This window comes from Halichoeres trimaculatus, unplaced genomic scaffold (assembly GCF_033239565.1).
Source record: "Halichoeres trimaculatus isolate MK-OKI-2021-1 unplaced genomic scaffold, fHalTri1.1 fHalTri1_scaffold_18, whole genome shotgun sequence".
In the NCBI taxonomy this organism is placed as follows: Eukaryota; Metazoa; Chordata; class Actinopteri; order Labriformes; family Labridae; genus Halichoeres; species Halichoeres trimaculatus.
The window spans coordinates 7,331,829-7,355,015 of NW_027437196.1; the positions used below are offsets into that span (position 1 = coordinate 7,331,829).

The following is a 23,187-nucleotide window of genomic DNA, read 5'->3' on the forward strand; positions in this document are numbered from 1 at the left end:
GATCTTTAAATGTCTCTTTTTTTTTACCCAGGGGTCCATGTGTGCCCAATGAGGCTGTTGCCATGCCGACAGAGGAGGAAGTTGACGAGCTGTTGAAGAAGCTGGGAACTTGTCTTCGTCCTGATCCGTTACCAAAAGACCAGCGGAGGTGCTGCTTCTGTAACCAGCAGGGAGACGGACGGACAGATGGTCCAGCCCGCCTCCTGAACCTGGATCTGGACCTTTGGGTGAGTCTGCAGGGCTATACAGGCGTCCTCAGGACATAATCATACAAGATATGTAACATCTAATGTGTGTGTGTTATAGGTGCACCTGAACTGTGCTCTGTGGTCCAGTGAGGTGTACGAGACACAGGCTGGCGCTCTGATAAACGTGGAGCTCGCTCTGAGACGAGGTCTCACTTTGCGTTGCGCTCACTGTCAGAGAACCGGAGCGACGAGTGGCTGCAACCGCCTCCGCTGCACCAACACCTACCACTTCACCTGTGCGCTGCAGGCCCACTGCACATTCTTCAAGGTAACACACCCTTGCCAGGAGAATTTGCAGTTGTTAAAACACACTTTGTAAACATTTGACATCATCAACCTTCTGCTTTCTCCAGGATAAGACGATGCTCTGTCACCTCCACAAGCCCCGGATGGTTCCTCTCAGCGGGGACCGCTCCTCCAGCTGCTCCCCCTCCTCCACCCCAGGCCCTGTTCCTGACCCTGTATCGATAGCGGTCTGCGACCCCTACGACTCAGAGCTGCGGTGCTTTGCTGTGTTTCGCCGGGTGTTTGTGCAGCGTGACGAGGCGCGTCAGATTGCCGCTGTGGTGCAGCGTGGCGAGCGCCAGCACACCTTCAGGGTGGGCAGCCTGCTGTTCCGTGCTGTTGGTAGGCTCCTCCCACATCAGATGAGCGCCTTCCACAACAAGACCGCCATCTTCCCTGTGGGCTACAACGCCAACCGCATCTACTGGAGCATGCGACACAACAACAGGTAAACCTCCACAGACTCGCTGATTACTGGTTGTTTGACGAACTGATTGGTTCATTACTTGATGTATTGATTAATTTTCTTCCTGCAGACGCTGCAAGTACATGTGTTACATCGAGGAGCAGCAGGGGGAGCCGCTGTTCAAGGTGAAGGTGATAGAGAAAGGATACGATGACCTTATACTGACTGGACAAACACCCAAAGGTAAACATGCTCAAAGCTGTGCGATGTTACCTGTAGACACACAGTCAAAAGGTGCTTTTCAACTGCAGGAACCTGGTACTGATTTGGTTCCTGGTTGTTTTTTAACTGTGTTGCTGTAACACATAAACTGAAACTTTCAATACTTGCATGATAAAATGTGTGTGTGTGTGTCTCCAGCTGTGTGGGACCAGATCCTGGAGCCAGTGTCCCAGATGAGGTCCTCCAGTGGGACTCTGAAGCTCTTCCCAGTCTACCTAAAAGGAGAGGATCTGTTCGGTTTGACCTCGTCTGCAGTGACCCGCATCATCGAGTCTGTACGTTCTCACACACACTTAACCACAGAGAAGAGGGGTCATCATGAGTTTGGGATGTGTGTGTTTAAACGTGTGTTAACTTGTGTGTTTTCTTCTGGTAGCTTCCTGGGGTGGAGGGCTGTGAGCGATACACCTTTCGTTTCGGCAGGAACCCTCTCATGGAGTGGCCTCTGGCTTTCAACCCTTCTGGCTCAGCCCGGTCTGAGCCCAAAGTGGGCCAGACCAAGAGGTAACAAACACACACACACACCCTCTCAAAAATCTGTGTATGAGTCTGTTCCCTCTTTCATTGTATATTTCTGATATTTCAAAATGCACAGACTTAAGTCTAGTTTACATCTCCTTTAAAGGTTCCTGCTAGAGTAGTACTCTCTGAGAGTGCCGGGACATTTGTCCAGGAACCTTTTTCACTGCCAAAGCTGTGTTTGAGTATTTTACTGTACATGAACAATCATGTACTAAACTCTTCAGGAACTTTACGACTGTCAGAACTAGGGTCTAAGTTAAGGTTTTGGGTGATAAATTGACCTTTAAAATTGGTCCTGCCAGTAGGACTTTAAGGGGACTAACGTGCAAGTTTTGGGAATGTTTTGCCTGTAACTTTAAGTTCCTATTCCTCTCCTGTATGTGTGTCAGACCCAACCTGCTGACCAGCATCGCTCCCAGGTGTCAGGGCTCTGTGGGATCAATCGTTGGCCTTGTCCCCGGCGTCCTCTCTCTTTCTCCAGGGGAGACGGTGGCCGGCGCTCACCAGGGACGCCACTCCAAGTCAGCTCAATATCGCCGCATGAAAGCAGAGTGGAAGACCAATGTGTACCTGGCTCGCTCCCGCATCCAGGTGAGGAATGGAGACCACGGACTGAACACAGGACCGCTGACTGAAGGAGAGACCATTGGTTCACTCATTCTTTGCTTTTGTGTGTGTGTAGGGTCTGGGTTTGTACGCCGCAAGGGACATTGAGAAATGCACCATGGTCATCGAGTACATCGGCACCATCATCAGGAGTGAAGTAGCCAATCGCAAGGAGAGGCTTTACGAGTCACAGGTAAGACACACTCAGACCTTCGTTCACATCTCTGAACAGCAGCAAACATCTGTGAGAAACCCAATAGAGCTGGTCTCCATGAGCTTTCTTTTAAAGCACACATTGAAAGGTTGGTTTTCAAACTTAGGGTGAAACTCTACATAAACAGATCCTGTTTTTCACTTAGAGCCAGGAAACTGCTTGTATCAGCATCATTTCTTCCTTTAATCGATTATGGAGATGTGCTGTATATGAGCGCTCTTCTTAAATGTCTTGGGTCACTGTTTACCTCAGTGCCTTGAGATTTGTCACAGGTGACGGCCTCTCCAAACCCTCTCTTAGTCCGCACAGGTATCCTCACTGGCTGACCCTGATTTATAAGGCACTTCTTGGCTTACTTCCAACGTTTTTATGCGCTTTTCTTCAGAGAACTAAAAGCCGCTATGCCGCTTAGAGCCTTTGGGTCCATGCTAATGGATGAACAGCGTGAGACCTCTGAATAGTGTCTATAGCCATGGTTACATGAGGAGTTTTTCATCTTTCTGCATGGCTTTTCCAAAAACAATAGTATACATGGAAAGGAATATTCCAATCTCTGGTCTACATGCACTGCTATAATCAAACAGAATACTCAATGGGGCATGCGCAAACAAACGTAAACATCACTTGATTTATCAAAGACGGAGAACAAGTTTTTTTTCATCACTGTGTTATACTCCGTATTGCGAGATTTTCGTCCGTCCAGTCTTGAAATTATGTCAAATGTCTTCAAAGTTTGGATCAAAAACAAACTTTCCTCCAGTGCTGACGGCTCGCCGCCATTTTCAAAGTTGAGGAACGTCTCTAGTTGCATCTTACGTCATATCTGAGCATGCGCTGAAAGAACGCACCTTGACAACTTTCCATTTAAGTGGATACTTGAAACCTCAATCGGTTTGGGGAAAGGAATATTCCACCTCTGTGAAACCAATTAAATGTCCATTCGGAGTGGCACTTTTCTTTGGAAATGAGGTGTATACAAAGGTTCAATTCTTTCTATTTGAGCAAATAAACCAAATGCAAGCGGAATATTTGGGTCCATGTATATGTGGCTTATGTTTCTGAATTGTTTTTTATGCACTTTATTACAAAACAAAACAACTTGTACTCACTAAATTTGCATATCCTAATTTATTGTACATTACTACCTTTTAATTTGTTTTAATGGTGTGTGTTGCTGACCCTTTGGCCCAGTCGTTCTTGAAACAGAGATCTTGATCTCAATGGGTCTTTTTATCTGGTTGAATAAGTGTTAAATAAAACTAATGCTCTAATGTGTGTGTGTGTGTGTAGAACCGCGGTGTGTACATGTTCCGTATCGACAACGACTACGTCATCGACGCCACCATCACTGGAGGACCGGCCAGGTGAGACACCTGAGACTGCTGGTTCAGTTCATCAGCTGTTTCATTTATGACAGGCTGTAAATGATCCCGCCCCCTTTCTTTGATTGACAGGTACATCAACCACTCGTGTGCTCCAAACTGCATCACAGAGGTGGTGACAGTGGAGAAGGAGAACAAGATCATTATCAGCTCCTGCCGACGCATCCAGAGAGGAGAAGAGGTACACGCACACACACACACACACTTGCACACTCACACACACTGAAGCGGTGACATCACATCATAATACACTCTCTGTGTCTTGCTCTCTGCAGCTGTCCTATGACTATAAGTTCGACTTGGAGGACGACCAACACAAGATCCCGTGTCACTGTGGAGCCGTCAACTGCCGCAAATGGATGAACTAAACACACACTTTCACACACACACACTCACACACTCAAAAACCCAGGCAGCTCTTTCTCTCTTTTGAAGCTGGATGTCGCTAGCCCATGTCGCTCTGTGGGCGGAGCTTCTCTTCATATCAGAGATCAGTCTAATAATAATAATTATTATAATAATTATGATAAAGATAATAATGAGCCTGATCAGAGGTGATCAGAGGATAATAAAGACGGGGTGGGGGTTTGATTGACATATAAAGGGGCGGGGTTATATATAGGGGTGGGTGATTGACAGGTGAGGGGCGGGGCTTAAGACGAGGCTGGTCCTCAGTGTGTACAGATGTAAATGTTTGAACGCCACTGAAATAACAGAATGTCGTCGTCCTCAGAGGAGCTTTATTAACTTGCACTAAAAAACAGAAAATGACAAAAACAACAAGAAACTCCCACAGAGACTTACTTGATTCCTCCTCTTCCTGCTCCTCCTCCTCTTCCTCCTCCACCTGCTCCACTTGCGTTTGTTAATTTCCTGTAAAATAAGAGATTTTTCTTTTTGTATTTATTACTGAATGAAGCTATTTTCTAAATCCACGGTGCGTTCGAGGTCTGGAGTGGCAGCGTGTAAATATGTGTATCATAAATTTAAAACAAAAAGTTTAGAAATCACTCCACCGAGAGCTACCTTAACATCCTCATCCTCACCTTCATCACCTGCCGATCGGAGCGTTCTGTCTTTATGTTTCCTGCCGCCGCGCCCCAGGAGCTGCGTTCTGATTGGACGATGACTGTGAATGGACTGAGCGCGCTCGGAGCGTTGGGCAGGTTTCACTGTGGCCTTCATGAGTTCAGTGTCTTTGTGTTTTGTTTTTATTTTGAGGCTGCAGGCGTCTGATTTAAATATTTTTTCACTCTGTGTTGTGGAGCTCAGAGTCCTGCTGCCGTGTACATACGAGGTTTAATGAGGACTCTGACATGTACAGTGAGACGACATGAAGCCTTTTCTGTTTTTTTTATTAATGGACGTAAACAGTGTGATGATGAAGATGAAGATGTGTTTTTTGTTTTTTTTGTTTTGTTTTGGGGAAAAATGTGGAATCTGATTTAGAATCATTTACAGAAAATAAAATATTTTACATCTTGAAGAAACTCAAGTGCTGCTCTTCATTACTCTGTGTGTGTGTGTGTGTGTGTGTGTGTGTGTGTGTGTGTGTGTGTGTGTGTGTGTGTGTGTGTGTGTGTGTGTGTGTGTGTGTGTGTGTGTGTGTGTGTGTGTGTGGTGTGCTTCTCTCATGGTCTACAGCTAAAACCAGAAGTTCACATTTGGTAAATAAAGACAACGGTTTTCCTACGGTCTGACATTAAATACGACTAATTTTTTATGTTTTTTCAGCTCAGTTAGGATGATCAAAAACTTTCTTTTTACTACATGCCTGTATAATGATGCAGAAAATATATTTAAATAAACTTCAGTTATTATTGGTTTATTTTTTTTACTACTTTTCACTCACTTTTTTCCAAGTGTTTTTGTTCTAACAAAAGCTGTGGTCGCCTACTCAGCTTCTCATTCTCTCAACTTGTCACACCTATTCTCTCAGCTTCTCTCCCTCGTCTTCTTGGTTTCTCTCAGCCCCCTTAGTTTCTTTCTCAGCTTCCCTCAGCTTCTCCCTTTCTCAGCTTTACTCATCTTCTATCTCTTCCTCAGTTTGTCTCAATTTCTCTCACAGCTTCTGTCTTACTTTCTCAGCTTCTATCACCTCCCAGCTTTTCTCAGCCCCTCTCAGCTTCTCCCAAATTCCCAGCATCTCCTTAACTTTTCTCAGCTCCTCTCAGCATGTCTCTCGTATCTTCTTGGATTTTCTCAGTTGTCTATCAGCTTCTCCCTCTCAGCTCTTTCAGCTTCTCAGCTCTCAGTTTTTCTCAGCCCCTCTCAGCTTGTATCCCAACTTCTCAGCATCTTCCTCTTAACTTATCTCAGCGTCTCCCTCTCAGCCTGTATCTCAACTTCTCAGTATCTCCCTCTTAACTTTTCTCAGCTTCTCAGTCCTCCAAGGGCCTCTCTTAGCTTGTCTTCACTTTTACCTTCAGCTTCTCAGCTCTCAGTTTTTCTCTCAACTTCTCAGTTTCTCCTTCTTAACTTCTCTCAGCCCCTCTCAGCTTGTCTGTCTTCTCTTCACGTCTCCCTCTCAGCTTCTCAGCCTTTTCCACTTGGCTTCTCAGTTCTCTCAGTGTCTTACTTTCTCAGCTTGTCTCAACTTCTCTCTCAGCTTCTATTATCTTATCTTCTTGTTTTTCTCAGTTCTCTCAGTCCCCTGAGTTTCTTTCTCAGCTTCTGTAGCTTCTCACTTTCTCAGCTTGTCTCAACTTTTCTCTCAGCTTGTCACAGCTTCTCTCTTTCTTTTGTCTTCTTGGTTTCTCTCAGCCCTCTTAGTTTCTTTCTCAGATTTACACTTTCTCATCTTTTCATCTACTCTCATTTCTTCTCCTTGTTTCAAGTTCTCTCACAGCCTCTGTCTTACCTTCCCAGCTTCTCTCATCTCTGGTTTTCCCAGCCCCTCTCAGCTTGAGTCTCAGCTTCTCAGCATCTCCTTAACTTCTCTCAGTCCTCTCAGCTTGTCTCGTATCTTCTTGGCTTCCCTCAGCTATCTCTCAGGTTCTTTCTCTCAGCTCTCTCAGTTTGTCTCAGCCCCTCTCAGTGTGTATCTCAACTTCTCAGCATCTCCCTTGTTATAAATGTTTGTAATAATTGGCGTAATTTAGCATTTTTATCGCGTCACATGCTGTGTTCAGACTTAATGTATGTTTAACTGGCAGATAGAAGGATAGCTTGGGTCTTTGAAGTGTCTCACTGACCTTGTGTAAACTTTCACCCAGTCTCCTTGCTGCATACTCTGATTCAACAGTCCAACACTTTCATAGCACAACTTCCTGAAAACTGACACCAGCTGTGGGTTGAGACAGTGGTGCCAGTAATGTTTCTTGGCCAATTACTCTCAGGTTTTTAGTTTAACTCAGCATCTGTAAAGGCTTAACAGTAATTGTTGTATCGCTCCCAGTTATTAGGGCTCATTCTTTTAGGACCAGCGCTGTAAACCTTACCTGTGACCAGAATAAATGCTGAACTGAGATATGGATCCTCATCTTGTGATTTTTTTTAGGAGTTGTTCAACTTAGGTAGATTTTATTACACCCTCTTAACTCCTCTCAGCTTCTCGGCATCTCCTTAACTTCTCTCAGCTTGTCTCCCTTATCTTCTTGGCTTCTTTGTTGCCTCTCGGCTTCTCCCTTTCAGCTCTCTCAGCTTTTCTCAGCCCCTCTCAGCTTGTAACTCAGCTTCTCAGCATCTCCTTCTGAACTTCACTCAACTTTTCAGTTGTTCTTTCTTATCTTCTTGGCTTCTCTCTACTGTCTCTCAGCTTTTCCCTCTCAGATCTTTTTAACTTCTCTCAGCTCTCTCAGTTTTTCTCAGCCCCTCTCAGCATGTATCTCAATTTCTCATCATCTTCCTCTCGACTTGTCTTTGCTTCTTCCACTGAGCTTCTCAGCTCTCTCAGCTTCTTTTAACTAGAGATGCACAATATATTGGTATCAATATTGGTATTAGCTGAAGGGGGTGGGCCGATATTTACTCATTAGCTGTCGGCCACTTTCTGAGCATCTTGAACGATCTTTCAAAACCTAAACAATATTGTTTCTATGACTATGTAAACACCAAACTACCTAAGAAGAGTGGACTCTCTTCTTTCATTTCTCTCTTCCTGTTTTTGATCCGAAAAACAGACAAATTTACTTTTTTGATCACGTTTAACCCCAGGCGCTCCATCTTTTGATCCTCTCCATTGTCATCTTTTCTCATGATAACACCATTCTTGTCTCTCTGTCATCTCAGATTGTTTTTTTTTTTTTTGTTTTTGTTTTTTTTTTACCAATGTTGATGTTGGTAAATATTGTTTATTTGTCATAACAGCAATATTAACAGCTTTTCTCAACTTCTTCCTCTCAGTCTCTTTTCTTTTTAAGCTTCAGACGCTTCCATTTAACATCTATAAGCAGGAAAAGTGAGACGCTTGAAATCTGTATTTTGTTCGTGTTCATGGGAAGAAAGTTAAAAAATGTGAAGCAGCAACAGGAAGTAGAGTTTTCTAAGTCACTGGCCCTGTATTTTTTTAAGTGTAGTGCTCCTCTCCAGCTCCTTCCAGCGCTGAGGAGAGTCTGCAGACTGACAGCAGCAACTGTGTCCCAGTGTGTGTGTGTGTGTGTGTGTGTGTGCTGGTCAAGGGTGAGACCTAGTTGTCTGTCAGTGCTCGTCCTCAAATAGACTCTCTCCCGGTCTCTGTAAACACACTATGTCTCAAACGCCCGCTCTGTCCCAGTGACAGTTTGTGGAGGTCTTCATCAATCAGCTGATTGATCAGTGATCAGGTCATGTGACTGCGTGGTGTCAGGTGTCGTGTTAATGAAGAGATGAAGACGACTCAGCAGGACACCCGAAATGTTCGAAGACACGTTTTATGAGGTGAGAGATTCATGGCTGACTGTGTGTGTGCTCGTAAAGCAGCTGCTGTGTGCGTGTGTTTGAGTGTGTGTGTGTGTGTGTGCTGATTATCAGGTCAACCTTTCCAGAGCTTTTTAGACTTTCCAACTTACTTTTTGTCTTTTTCTGTGCATTTTTAAATACTTTTTTCAAAGTAAAACCTCTTAAAGAAACCTGAGACAGTGACTGGCACAGATTTTTAACCCTGGAGGAGGAGGAGGAGACCAAAACAGAGCCAGAAGAGAGGACACTAAAAAGTCATTCATGAAGGAGACTCGACTGTAACAGTTCTTCATAGAAATTACACCTGGACAGGTTGAGAAGGAGGGAACTAAAGTAGGAGGAGATGGGAGCAGCAGTGTGCAAAGAGGAGGTGAAGGAGGAGAAGAGGAGCAGCCTCGGAAGGGAGGAGAGTCTGACGTCTGCAGACAGAATCCGCCGATACATCATCAAACAGTTCGGATACAACGTTCTGAGTCTGGCTCGCCGTGGACTGAAGGTGAGACTTTAACAGGTAACAGATGATGACATCATCAGTGGTTAAAGGACAGGAAGGACGGCTAAAACCCTCTCTGTCTCTGTGTGGTCGAGCAGGACGCCCCAGATGAATTGTGGGAATTGCTGGAGTTGGAGAAGCTGAATCTGTCTCTCAACAGTCTGAAGGCTCTTCCTCCTCAGCTCGCTCTGCTCTCCAACTTGGTGGTCCTCAACCTGTGGGGCAATCAGGTAACACAACTGTCTACACACACTTCCTGTTATGTCCACCTGATCTCTATTATTATTATTATTATTATTATTATTATTATTATTATTATTATTATTATTATTATTATTATTATTATTTTTTTATTTTTTACAGTGATACCATGAAACCACAGGACTATTAATAGTGTTAAGCTCTGTTATAGTTTACATTAAGTATTTAATAGTGTGATGTTTTTGCTAGAGTTACAATTTGACAGTGTCTTTAAAAAAAAAAATATTAATAAAAAAAGGAAACAACTACCATTATAAATATTATTATTATTATTATAATTATTATTATTATTATTATTATTATTATTAATAATAATAATAATAATAATAATAATAATAATAATAATAATAATAATATTTTATTATTATTATTATTATTATTATTATTATTATTATTAATAATAATAATAATAATAATAATAATAATAATAATATTTTATTATTATTATTATTATTATTATTATTATTATTATTATTATTTTATTTTATTTTATTTTATTTTATTTTATTTTATTTTATTTTTTATTTTTTGCAGCGATGTCATGACACCACAGGACTATTGTTTGTGTTTAGCTCTGTTATCTTTTATGTTAAATCTTTAAAAGTGTGATGTTTTTGCTAGTGTTACAATTTGACAGTCTTTTTAAAAAATATATTATTTTTTATTGTTAATAAAAATTATCAAAAAAGAAACAACTAGCATTATTAGTATTATTAATTTATCATTTTTTTTAATTTATTCTTTTTACAGTGATACTATGAAAACACAGGAGTATTGTTTGTATTTATATAGTTTACTTTACTAAACTTCTTACTATAGTTTACTATTTTATAGTTTACATTAAATCTTTTACAGTGTAATGTTTTCAAAGAAAACAACTGAGAGCATTTAGCCCTGTCCTTTTTGCTTTAGATTTTATCCTTTGTGATGCTTTTAAGGGTTAATAATATTAGTATAAAGCTCTCTTTTAATTAGCTTTTTTTGTTGTTAGTTTATATTTTTTTCAAAGTGATTGATGATAATAATGGAAAATATTGATACTAGCATTTAGACATATTTTAGCTAGGCAATACTTTTCATTGTGCTATTTGTGAAAGGAAAAGACTAGCTAAAAATGTAGCTCTGTCCTGGCTTATGCTGTGTTTTTTTACAGTGTGATTCTATGAAAGGAAACCACTTGTGTTAGCATATGCCTTGTTCTAGCTGGGTAACATATTCCACAATGTGATGCTATTAAAATTATGGCATTAGCATTTGGCCCTGTTGTAGCTTATAGGACATTTTTAATGTGTGACTATAGTATAGGAAAGATTTATGTAAGCATTTAGCCCTGTAATAGCTAACATTACTAACTTGACTCACTTTTAGCTTTGAGCTCTGTCCTCAGTTTTTCTGTGTGATGTCGTCTATGCTAGTGACTAGCATTAGCAGGATTAACCATACATTACAGGTTGTAGCTCTTACTAGCTAATGCTCTGGAAGCAGTAGCATTTGTTGAATGCTAACAGCTCTAATTGAAATGACCCCGCAGAAGATGTTTCATGATCATGTAACCAGCAGCTCCCCTGTCCCTTTCCAGCAGCTGCTCTGTTTGCTGCAGAAATAAAAGTTATAATCACCTCTCTAATCCAGCAGGATCCAGTTTCTGTCCTCCTTTAACCTTCCTCCTCCTCCTCCTCCTCCTTCAACCTTCACTTCCTCCTACAACTTCTTCACAGAACACCAAAGATATGACAGCGCCCCCTATTGCTAGTTAGCTTGTTAATCTGATAACATTAAAAATATGATAAAAATATGGATGAATGAAAATGTGATGCTCTGGTGTGTCATTCAGCTCAGCAGTCTGCCGGCAGAGATCGGTCAGCTGAGGAGGCTGAGGGTTTTATTCGCCTACAGAAACAGACTGACGGAGGTTCCCGAGGAGCTGGGGGCCTGTACGCAACTGGAGGTACAGCTACTGTTGGAAATCTACAGTTATTTTCCTACACTAAGAAGCCTCAGCTGCTGGATTAAACCAGGTTTCTGTGTCTCAGGTGTTGAGTCTGGCCAACAACCAGCTCACCTCTCTGCCCGCTTCACTCTCCAACCTGACCCGACTCAGGAAGCTCAACCTCAGTCACAACCACATCACACACCTCCCGGGCTGCGTCTACAACATGAAGGCTCTGGTAGGTTCACACCACTCGCAGGAATTAAGTCTTTACCAAACCTTCATTGACCTCTTTTGTTCCTGCAGGTGTTCCTTCACCTGGCCTGTAACCGTCTGGAGAACCTGGCGGAGAACATCCAGGCTCTGACAGAGCTGAAGATCCTCATCGTGGAGGGGAACAGCCTCCACTCTCTGCCCAAAGCGCTCTGCTGCCTCACCAGGTCAAAACCTTTTAGATTTAAAATAACACAAGTTAACAAAATCCTTCTTTTGACTGATTCTGTCTGGGTTTGGTTTCCACAGGTTGGAGCTGCTGAATCTGGACTTTAACGACATAAAGGACGTCCCTCAGGTAAAAACTGAAAATTCACACTAAACCACAACTTTAAAACCTTTAAGTTAATCATGATGATGGTGTATTTCTGGGGTTAGGAGATGCATCAGCTGTCTCGTCTGGAGAAGCTGGCCTGCCATCCTCTCGATAAAGGGCTCCACATTCTTCACAACCCGCTGCTGAAGCCCACAAAGGAGGTGCTGGAGGGAGGACTCAGTGCTCTCTTTAACTACCTGAGAGCCCCCTAGAGGAGGGGGAGAGTCTTTGACCCTCAAGACCTTGGTTATAAACCACCTGATCCATTAATCGACACCATTTGGGAGCTCCATTACTATTGGTGCGTCTCAATGCGTTAACTTCATGCCTCCTCTGTCCTCTCTCCTCCACGGTACAGGAAGTACTTTTTTAGTCGCCATTTTGAAGACTGTCTCAAAGCGATAATTGTGCTCAGAGGAGAGAGGAGGGAGGAGACTAATCGGAGGAGCTATGATCGAGGAAACTCAAGAGCTGTCTTTATGGAAGTTTTTCGCTGACAGACACGCCCCCATATGGAATATCACTCTCTGATTGGACGCTGCAGCAGCTCAGACTTCACATGAAACTTCACAAACACAACGGAGTTTAATGAGAGAAAAGACGAACTGAGGACAGGCACAGAGGATCGTTCAGAAACTGATCATAAATCTGGTAATAAAGTGTTTGTTGTGAGTTTAAAGCACAAAATGCTGAACACAACCATCATCAAATCAATATAACAGAGGATTAATACTGAAATTTAATAAATAATATCTTCCTGTAAAATGATCCTCGAGCTTCTAAACAGCACACAGAATAAACAGAGAGCAGGTTTTCTTCATGGTAACGTGTTTGATAAACAGGTTAAAGAAACAGACAAAGCTCTGTTACTGTTTCTGTTTGATCAGAGTTATTACAGCGCACATGCCCAGACGCACAAACAGCTGTTAGAGCTGACTGACAGATGATCCAGAGGTGATCAGCTGATGCCGTCATCAATGAAACACGTCGCTTCATGTGACGATCTGAAGGATGTCTCATTGCTCTAAAAACAAATCTCCTCAATCCTCTCTCCTCTCTCTGGTGGGAGGGACTAAGACGCAAGTGAACAATGCAAGTGGAGGAAGGAAGGATGGAATTTTGGAGCTTTGAGATGCACCCCCTGTATGGGCCTTACAGGGGGCGGGGCTTAAAAGCTCTCCTTTGAACTGGTTAGAGGTGGAGGAAAGGTCCCCTGAGTCCTCAGAGCTGTGATTAGCCCAACCAGGTTTTTTTTAACCACCTAAAAACAAGGTAGCCATAAGGTTGGGTCTTAAAAGTGTTTTTTATTTGGAGGCAGGGTTCATACTGACCAAAAAAGTTTAGTAGAAATGGGGGAGGGGCTTTTTCACCACCTGAGATTGTGAAAAAGAGTCAGTTTTATTACATTTGAATAAATGTCTATTTTGTAAAGAAAGTGTATTTTGTGTTTTATCTGGTACAAGTATCTTTAAAATGAGATTTGTTCGTTTTCTGGATTATTTTCATATTAAATTATCTACTCTGTGCTGGATGAAGATATGTCTGATGTCTGATATAACCTAATCCAGGAGCATGAACCTGGCGCAGCAGCAGGTAACAAGTCACAGATGTTTATTTTCTGCCCTGAGTTTTGCCTTACAGGGTGTGAAGTGTTTCTGTTTTCTTCTTTCGTGTAGTTTTTACTTTATTATGATTTACTTTGTTCAATAACTTCCATCATTTTGGTGTATCAGTGGAACCTCCAGCAGCAGCAGGAGCTGTAGTCCCATCTGAAGCAGCAGTGTAGCTCCTGTAACTCCACTGCTACTCCTGCAGGGGGCAGCAGAGAGCAACAAATACTCTGATGAGAGAACTAAGTGGTTCAAAGAGACTGAGCAGCTTTGAGGGCTCACAGATCGATTAAAGTGATGGAGGATCAGCAAAGAGTTTAATACGCAGGAAATTATCCATTCTGTCTTCCTTCAAAATACAAGATCCCTCTTGAGCATAAAAAATATAAACAGATCTTTAAAAACTGAGTGTTATATTTGTACTTTCTGAGGAGTTTCATCATTTCAGAACATCTTCTCTGAGTAAAAACATGTGAATGATCCAGGGAGAGATTCACATCTAGCTAAACAAAACCTTCTTGCTCTGATAAAAAAAAAGACCAGAAAGATAAAATCTCAGTTTGAAACAGATGTACTGACTGCTGAGGATCAGATTTCAGCTTTCAGGGAGAAACCAAAGAAAACCACAGAGAGCTGAGAAACCACTCACACAGGAGGAGGAGAGAGACGTTTACTTTCCCTTCTTTGTAAACAGACAGATCAATGCACACGATACTGCTCATGTTTCATCTTAGGAAAGAAGAAGGATGCTTTAAATTATAACAGAATAAAACTAATAATAAAACAATATATTTAACTATAAATAACATTCATAATACAAATAATTAAAAAAATGTCAATGATATTAATAACTCAACGATAATAACAACAACAACAATAACAAGTCCAACAAAAATAATGATGACAATTTAATAAAAATAAAATAACAAGAATATCAACAAGGCAACATAAAAAAAAATAATAATAAAAAAAAATAAAAATAATTATAATAATAATAATAATAATAATAATAATAATAATAATAATAATAATAATAATAGTACTATATAAGTATGACAAAGAATTCTAGCAGTAACAATATAAAAAATAACAATAATAACAAAAATAATAACAGCAGTAAAATCAACATGCAAAGCAATCTGACCATTCATCATGGAATTATATACACAAATGGTAAATACCGCCCTATCTCACAATAAAAAAGAATCCCTTAAAAAATCCTGGATCCAGACGGTGATCCAGATCACATCCAAAACTTAATCACTTCTTCTTTATCATATTTTGAACATTTCCTGAAAATTTCATCAAGATCTGTTTGTTACTGTTTGAGTTATGTTGTTCACAGACAAACAACCTGACACCCAGCGTCCACATGAGTGGAAATGACATTTCTCCCTCTTTGACTCATGATGATACTTAAGTTTGTAAATCTTAGATCTATTAGCCACATTTAGGGACACTGCCTTTGTCATCTTTTGGTGATATCACAATATTACACCTATTTCAATTTTTTAAAAAAAGCATACGTCAGTACAATGGCACTTATAACAAATAACTAATAGCAAACTTATAAACACAAATAATTAAACTTCCTGAATGAAAACCAAGTAAAGTTGTTGCTTATCCTAAGTAGCACAGACAAAAAATACGCACACCAGACAAAAGCTTGGGTGTCGGGATGATAAAAAAAGAAATATTACTAACAACAAAACTAACAACAATCTCAATAATAAAAACAACAATGCTATTAAAAAATATTTAATTCTAACAAAAATAGAAATACACCCCCCCCCAATAAAATAAAATAAAATAAAATAAAAAAAAAAAATAAATAGATAAAATAAATAAATAAACAAAAATAAAAATGAAAAAATAAATTAATGAATAGAAATAAAATAAAATAGAATAAATATAATATTAAATATTAAAATTTTTATCATAATTATTATAACAACAGGTAATTTCAACAAACAAAAAAGAAGTGCTGTGAGTCACTGTGAGGATAGAAATTTTTTGGATATAGATAGAGTAACAACAAGCAGTGGACTGATCATGTGTGTGGGATATTGATCATGTGTGTGAGGACAGTATCACGTTTTTCAGATCATAGGGATCAGTTGGTCCTGGCGTTCAGGGATCTTCTGACCAGCAGGGGGCAGTGTTGTGACTCTAAATCTCGGTCCCTTTCCCACACTTTCCCAAAGTGTGCAGTTGTGATTGAGTGATGTTCAGGTCGATGTGTCTTCAAACTGTAACATGATTTTTCTTTACACTGAGCTGAAAACATAGTCTAATGTGAATAGATGTCACCTGAGAGGGAAGGGATGTTGAATCAAACTTTTATCTCTTTTTCCAAATTAAGTTTTAAATTCTAGGTATTCTGAGTTTAAAGAAAAAAAAAGTAGAAATATGACACAGATAAGACGTGAAGATTCGAAAACCTTTCTGAAAAACAGCTCTGATGTCAGAAATGGAAATAAAACAGACTTTAAGACATCCACAGAACAGAGTGAATCAATAATTAATTTTTAGGTTTGAAAAAGTGAGACAATGGAAGTTGTAAGAAGTTTATAAAATCGATAAATCTATCAAATCAAGACAAAAATCTGTTAATTAGCAAAGATCGTTTAATAGTAACTCCGTCTCCTCTCTCTCTGGTGCCCCCCTAAAGTCTCTCGCCCCCTGTGACGTCAGCGGCTGCTCGGTAAACGGAGTCAGTCTCACTCCCTCCCTGGTCTGAGGAGAACCGGAGGAAAAAGAAAGAGGAGAGACACAAACCGTCTGTCCGCGCGTGTGAGTGTGTGCGCGCGTGTGTGTGTGTGTGTCAGAGCGGCACACAAGAGGGACACACACAGAAGAGACGAAGAAGAAGAAGAAGAGGAGACAGAAGGAGCAGAAAGAAGAAGACGAAGAAGTGTTTGGGAGTTGGTGCTTAGTTTCCCCTCGCGCTCCGGAGGGTCTCGGTGTGAACATGGAGCGGACCGGAACTTTGCTGCTCCTCGCGGGTCTCTCACTGCTTTCACTGGGACCAACGGGTGTGCGGGCGGACACCTTGAAAGGTAAGCACCGGGGACCAGTGTCTGTGTGTGAAAGTGTGTTTGGGGGTCCGGGTCTCTGAGGACTAACGGGAGGAGGGGAGGAGGGTGAACATGGGAGTTTTTTCTGAGTGTCGGCATCCAAGTTTCCAGCTGGAAAATCTCCTCCTCCTCCTCCTCCTCCTCCTCCTCCTCCTCCTGCTCCCTCTCTGACTAACTTTCGCAAACCAAAGCTCCGTTTCAGAGAGAAAACTGAATTTCTGTAAGTTTTACACGAAGGCTGTGAAAAGAGTCTGACACAGGAGCTGAAGTTCAGGGTCTGAAATCCTCAGTCTGATCCCAGCCTCTGTCCGCTCAGACCCAGACCTCTGATCAGGTTTCTGCTGATGCTGGACTAGGTGTTAGTTTGTGGTCAGACTCTGCTGGAGACAGAAACACGGCTGAAGAATGCTTTACAGTAAAAACTGTAAAATATAGAAGAGACTGAAGAATGTTGTACGGTAAAAAATAAATAAATAAAAAACATTAAAAAAAAAAAAAAGAAGTAAAATATTGTGGCGAGGGTAAGAATGTATTACGGTAAAAAAAAACAAACAAAAAAAAAACTGTAAAATACAGAAGGGAGTGAGAAATCTAATTAAATGAATGAGGTGAAGGATGATTTACAGGAAAAAAAATAAACAAAAATAAACAAACATAAAAACTGTAAAATATAGTGGCGAGGGTAAGAATGTATTACGGTAAAAAACAACTATAAAATAAAGAAGGGAGTGAAAATATACTTAAATGAATGAGGTGAAGGATGTTTTATTGGAAAAAAAAAAACAAAGAAAAACAAACAAAAAAAAGTATAATATAGGTGAAGAGGTGGAGTCTGATTTACGTAAAAAACTGTAAAATTAAGGCGCAAAGTGAAGATGTTCTCACAAAATCTGTAAAAAAAAAAGACATTCAAAAACCTGTAAAAAAGGGACAAAGTATAGAATGATTGATTTTAGGGTAAGAGAAAACAACAGCTGTTAAAAAGGAGCAAAAAAATATTTTACAGTAATTAACTGTTTAAAAAAATAGCAAATTAAAGGATGCTTCACTTAAAAAAAAATTAAAATAAAAAAGAATAAAAATAAAGGAGAGGAGTATCTGAGAGGAATAAAACCCAGGATAATGTCAGTTCCTCTTTATATTTTAATTTTTTTTTTTTTTAATTTACTGTTTTTACTGTATAATATTCTATTTTGTACTTGTTTTCTGACTAATCAGCTTCTTACCTCACTCTGACCATAATTATTGATCGTATTTCTCCTGTTTCTGGACCCACTCTCAGACTACTTTTGCAATACTTGCCCTTGTTTTCAGTTTTTATCTCAGCTGACCAAAGACACTATGGGACAATCAGTGCCAGCTAATTGGCAGTTATTCAAGTTACTCTCTGCCCCCATTTTCAAACATGAGGAGATCGAGGTCGATTTGATAACAAAGTTGTTGTCAGCTTGTTAAATATGATGTAGAAATGAATGTGAGCTACATGTTGAGGTAGAAAGTTTGCACATGCTTTCTTGTGTCATTTGGAAGTTATTTAACGGCAAATAGCGAACAGCGTTTATCACATTACAACCAGAAGGCGGTAAAACATTGAGAAAAAACCTTCAATAGATGAGATTCTGGTCAAATAAATGATCAGATTTGTTTTATTCCGTGTGAAACGATTCATCTGTAGTTGTATATTTATATTTTTGATCTCGTAGATTTTGCACTCAGTGTCATCCTGCAGGAGCTGCACGGGAGATCCTCTCACTCCTGTTCTGCTCACACACTTCTACACCGCTTTCACATCATTTTGTTGTATTTAAAGCATATTTTCATAAATCTATACATGTTTTTGTGCCTCATTCTTCTCATTTGAGCAAAGCTTTAAACCTGGTGTGACTCTGCAGCTGTGACTTGCTTCATCGCTCCTGCAGGTATTGATCAGAGTCTGAAGCTGTGATGCCGTCGGCTCTGTGACCGGTCGAGTGGAGGTTTTGCATGTTGAACTCTGAATTCTGACTGTCATTGAACTCTTTTTTCCTGCTGATGTTGGAGTTATTGTGATGATTTGAACATTTCCTTTTTTTGTGTCCAGTCAAAAAAAAGAAAAACATGTAACACAGAAAAGGATCAACCCAAAGCTTTAATTTGGAGTAGAGCAGAAATATTTCTCTGCTTCCTTTTTGACTCACTCTGTAGTTCAACATCATTAAAAGCACAAGGTCACACATTTATAACATCAGCTCATTCATGATATTTATTGATCATGTAAATCATGCCGCTGTGACTCACGGTCATGTTTCTTCTGCTGCTGGAGGAAGAAGTGTGTCGCCTCAGAGAAAATAAAAACCTGAGACAAAGGAAGATGTAAAGCTTAAACCCTAAAACCAGCTCATGTGACTCCGACATGTTGATCTGCCCAGACTTTTGTTTTTATTGATCTGAGTAATCTGGTTTAAATCAGCAGCTGGGATGATTTCCTCTGCAGATGGCTGAGTGACGAGAGCCAGCAGTCAGAGACAAAAAGACACTGAACCACATGTTCACGTTCCTCCTGACACTCAGTGTAGGAATCACACTGATTTCTGACTGATGTTACACACGGTGAGGGCGTCAGAAACACTCCTCAGTCAGGTCAGCCGGCGTGATGTCCGGTCTCTGCTGCTGCACGAGGAGTACAAACACACACACATAGAAGGAGGATCCATCAACACACAGAGGAACACAATCAAACACTAAAATGACCCCAACAAACAAACATATACAAATCACACCTACGGTGGCTGCTAGGTGTCAGATGATTTTCCAAAGCCACAATTCAATTGTTTGCTTTTTAAACTTCAGCTATGATAAATAAAGCTTCGTTAGAGTCTCACCTTGTGGTATCCTTCGTGGTATCTATATTTCTATATTTATTCGAAATGTGTCGTCTTATATTTAGCTTTGTGAATCAGTCATACCAGAATGTTAGCATTAAAGCTATTTTTATACTTTTAGCTAGTTTGGCGTTTGTGTTGTGGTTTTTGCAAATTGTCTGACACCTACTGGCAACTGTAAACACCCCAAACACACACCAGCATCCCATCAAACACACTCCAGTTTCATCCAAAACACAAACCAACAACAAACCAAAAAAACACCTTACAAAAAAAAGACAATGATCGAACCGAAAATAATATCAAACACACACTAACATCATATACAAACATATTCCAGCATCATAGCAGCAACGTACCAAAACACTAACATCATCAAAAACACACTCCAACATCATACCAAAACTATTTCAAACACACAAACATTATACTTGACCAATATCATACCAAACACACACCAACATCATATCAATAACATACCAAACACACACCAACATCATATCAATATCTTACCAAACACACACCAACATCATACCAAAAATAATATCGAACACACACAAACATCAAAACAAAATCGTACAAACAAAAACCAGCATCACATTAGCATCATACCAAACGCACTTTGACATCATCGCAAACACAGTCCAAACACACACCAACATCATATCAAACACACACCAGAATCATCTGAAACACACACCAACATTATACAAGTGTCTAACCAAACACACACCAACATCATACCAAACACACACCAACATCATATCAAACACACACCAGAATCATCTTAAACACACACCAACATTATACAAGTGTCTAACCAAACACACACCAACATCATACCAAACACACACCAACATCATTCCAAAACTGTATCAAAAACACACACCAGCATCATGACAAAATCATACCAAACACATACCAGCATCATACCAGTAACTTACCAAACACACACCATCATCATACCAATATCATATCAAATGCACACCAGCATCATACCAATATCTTACCAAACACGCACCAACATCACACTAATATCTTCTCAAACACACACCATCATACCAATATGTTACCAAACACACACCAACATCATACCAATATCTTACCAAACACATCATCGCACACTCTACCAAAATCAACCCAAGCACACTCCAACATCATACCAATATGTTACCATACACACACTAACATCATACCAAAACTATATTTAACATACACCAACATCATTACACATTTACCTATATTATACTAAAATCCTTCTAAATACACTGAAATAAATGCAAACACACACCAAAATTATACCAAACACACACCAACATCATCTCAAACACACACCACTTTAATACCTGACTAAAAGATGTAGATGGAGTTGATCTTGATGATAATGATGAAGATGGTTCAAAGGATGATGGGGATAGGGATGACGACATGCTGTCTGGATCAGGAGACTGACTTTTTGACTTTCTTTAAAAAACGGAGTGTTATTTGTGTGTTTGTGTGTGTATGTGTGTGTGTGTGTCTGTCAGAAGCCTCAGGGTGTGTTGGATTTCTCTTCTTGTCTGTCCCTCTCTGTTGCACATATGGAGGGCTGTAGGGACACATTTTGTGTGTGTGTGTGTGTGTGTGTGTTTATGTGTGTGTGTATGTGTGTGTGTGTGTGTGTGTGTTTGAGGCAGCAGAGAATGAAATTAAAGTCAGGGTCCAAGATGGCCGCCATGCCCTAATAACCGTGGTGATGAAGCAAGGCTAATGAGCGCGCCCCGGTGGTCAGGGCGTCGTCTGTTTGAGTGGGTCAGTGTGCTGCCTGCTTGTGTGAAGTCTCAGAGTGTGTGTGTGTGTGTGTGTGTGTGTGTGTGTGTGTGTGTGTGTGTGTGTGTTTAACTCACACTGTCCTGAATGTCCTGAACAAAAGAGTGTGAACATGTTTATAATCAACCCTCATTAATAAGTTTGAATAAATGTGTCAGTTTGTGTGTCTGTAAACATTGACAGTGTCTGCATGTACGACGTGTTTGTTTGGTCACATGATTATCTAACGTGCTGACGAGCACATGTATGACTAACAAGCAGAGGCTGGACAAGTCGTGGGAAAAGCAGCGTCTGCTCTACTTGATGTTTGATGTGTAAGACTGAGGTACGATATGTTGAACAGGAAGTGACGTGCAGAATTTAGGAAGTTAAAGCCTTTTGACTTTATACTTTTTTGTTGTGTCTGTGTTTAGACCGCTATGTTTTGTATCGTTTCGTCATTATTATTTATGTGTTTGTTATTTCTTCTCTTGTTTTTGTTTTATCTTTTTGTAGCTGTTTGTTGTGTCTTTACATTTGTTCTCTTTGTTAATTTGTGTGTCTTTGCTGTTTTTTTTTTTTTTACTATTTTGAAAATATGCATTATTTCTTTGTAGATTGTGCTTGGTTTTGTAGTTGTTGAGTGTGTCTTTGATCTCTTTGAAGGTGTTTGGTGTCTCTTTGTAGTGACTCTTGCAGAGTTTTTTTTTTTTTTATCTTTTTGCTGTACTTTATCGCATTTTAGTCTTTTACTGTCTCTTAGTAGTTTTGTGTCTTCACTTGTTAGTTTTCTCTTTTTGTTTTTTTTTTGTCTCTCTGTAGTAGTTTGTTGTCTCCTTATTGTTTTTTTTAGCTATTGGTGGCTAGATTTAATTTCATTGTAGTAGTTTGTTGTGTCTTTGTAGTTGTTATTTATCTCTTTTATTTAGTCTCTTAGTAGTTTTGTGTCTTTGTTGTTTTTAGTTGTTTGTTGGCATTTGTTTTGTCTCACTTAAGTAGGTTTTTGTGTCTTTGTTGTTATTTATCTTCTTTTTTTTTCATCTGTTAGTAGTTTTGAGGGGGCTGATACCGTCTGTCATGGCTTATACTGTCATGATACTGTCATGGCCATTTACCAATATTTACTGATATCAATATTGGTAAAATAAAACAAACAAACAAAAAAATCTGAGATTATGTGCCAACAAAGTAGTTCAGAGAGAAAAAGTGTCCCAATCATGAGAAAAGACGATGGAGATCATGGAGAGGATCAAAAGATGGAGCGTCTGAGGTGAATGCGATCAAAAAAGTATGTTTTGTATGTTTTTTGGATCAAAAACAGGAAGACAGAGATAAAAGATAAAGGTCCACTCTTTTAAGGTAGTTTTGGTGTTTACATAGTCACAGAAAACAATATCATTTGGGTCTTGAAAGATCGTTCAAGATGCTCTGAAAATGGTCGGAAGCCAATGAGAAAATGTTGTCTGATAGCGACATGTTAAATAAATGACCAACATCGGCCGATACCGATAATGATACTGATATATCATGCATCCCTACTTTTTGTAGTTGTTATTTACGTGTCTTTGGTGGTCTTTGTTTTTATTCTCTCAGTAATTGTTTGTCGTCTCTCCATGGTGATGGAAACAGCAGAATCTGGTTTTCTGGTCTGGCTTAGTTGATAGACTTGGTAGCCCTTGATACAGAGGCCAAGTTCTTGTTTTATTAGTGGAGCCCCAGTCCTGGCCTGATCTGTTTCATGTAACTGCCCCCCTT

At 40.0% G+C, this 23,187-nt stretch overlaps 3 protein-coding genes across 21 annotated transcripts in view; all 3 read left to right on the plus strand.

Annotated features, from left to right (window-relative positions):
- The window catches only part of kmt2ca (lysine (K)-specific methyltransferase 2Ca), a 53,551-nt gene extending 48,157 nt beyond the window's left edge, over positions 1 to 5,394 (plus strand). For all 9 annotated transcript variants that reach the window (XM_074693126.1, XM_074693128.1, XM_074693127.1 and 6 more), the window contains 11 exons: positions 32 to 227; positions 307 to 516; positions 602 to 981; positions 1,070 to 1,182; positions 1,360 to 1,496; positions 1,598 to 1,725; positions 2,133 to 2,334; positions 2,426 to 2,542; positions 3,854 to 3,927; positions 4,018 to 4,126; positions 4,221 to 5,394. In XM_074693126.1, the coding sequence (XP_074549227.1) occupies positions 32 to 227; positions 307 to 516; positions 602 to 981; positions 1,070 to 1,182; positions 1,360 to 1,496; positions 1,598 to 1,725; positions 2,133 to 2,334; positions 2,426 to 2,542; positions 3,854 to 3,927; positions 4,018 to 4,126; positions 4,221 to 4,313 (1,759 nt within the window). In that variant the 3' untranslated portion in view covers positions 4,314 to 5,394. The remainder of the gene's footprint in view (positions 1 to 31; positions 228 to 306; positions 517 to 601; positions 982 to 1,069; positions 1,183 to 1,359; positions 1,497 to 1,597; positions 1,726 to 2,132; positions 2,335 to 2,425; positions 2,543 to 3,853; positions 3,928 to 4,017; positions 4,127 to 4,220) is intronic.
- A 3,772-nt stretch (positions 5,395 to 9,166) lies between these two features.
- Positions 9,167 to 12,348, plus strand: LOC141807707 (uncharacterized). Its single transcript, XM_074693877.1, has 7 exons — positions 9,167 to 9,319; positions 9,415 to 9,546; positions 11,412 to 11,525; positions 11,611 to 11,745; positions 11,814 to 11,947; positions 12,030 to 12,078; positions 12,159 to 12,348. The coding sequence occupies exons 1-7, from the start codon at positions 9,167 to 9,169 to the stop codon at positions 12,306 to 12,308; spliced, it is 867 nt and encodes a 288-aa protein (XP_074549978.1). The 3' UTR covers positions 12,309 to 12,348.
- A 4,059-nt stretch (positions 12,349 to 16,407) lies between these two features.
- Positions 16,408 to 23,187, plus strand: part of LOC141807201 (receptor-type tyrosine-protein phosphatase mu-like) — a 127,093-nt gene continuing 120,313 nt past the window's right edge. For 9 of the 11 annotated variants that reach the window (XM_074692998.1, XM_074692999.1, XM_074693000.1 and 6 more), the window contains exon 1: positions 16,408 to 16,765. In XM_074692998.1, coding sequence (XP_074549099.1) covers positions 16,678 to 16,765 — 88 coding nt within the window. In that variant the 5' untranslated portion in view covers positions 16,408 to 16,677. The remainder of the gene's footprint in view (positions 16,766 to 23,187) is intronic. The other 2 variants (XM_074693002.1, XM_074693007.1) reach the window with 1 other exon arrangement.

Bases quoted from the DNA above. Each gene is read 5' to 3' on its own strand.
- LOC141807707 (XM_074693877.1), top strand. From the start codon at position 9,167: ATGGGAGCAGCAGTGTGCAAAGAGGAGGTGAAGGAGGAGAAGAGGAGC. The intron at 11,526-11,610 runs GTACAGCTACTG...TCTGTGTCTCAG, and splicing joins GGGCCTGTACGCAACTGGAG to GTGTTGAGTCTGGCCAACAA. The intron at 12,079-12,158 runs GTAAAAACTGAA...TTCTGGGGTTAG, and splicing joins ACATAAAGGACGTCCCTCAG to GAGATGCATCAGCTGTCTCG.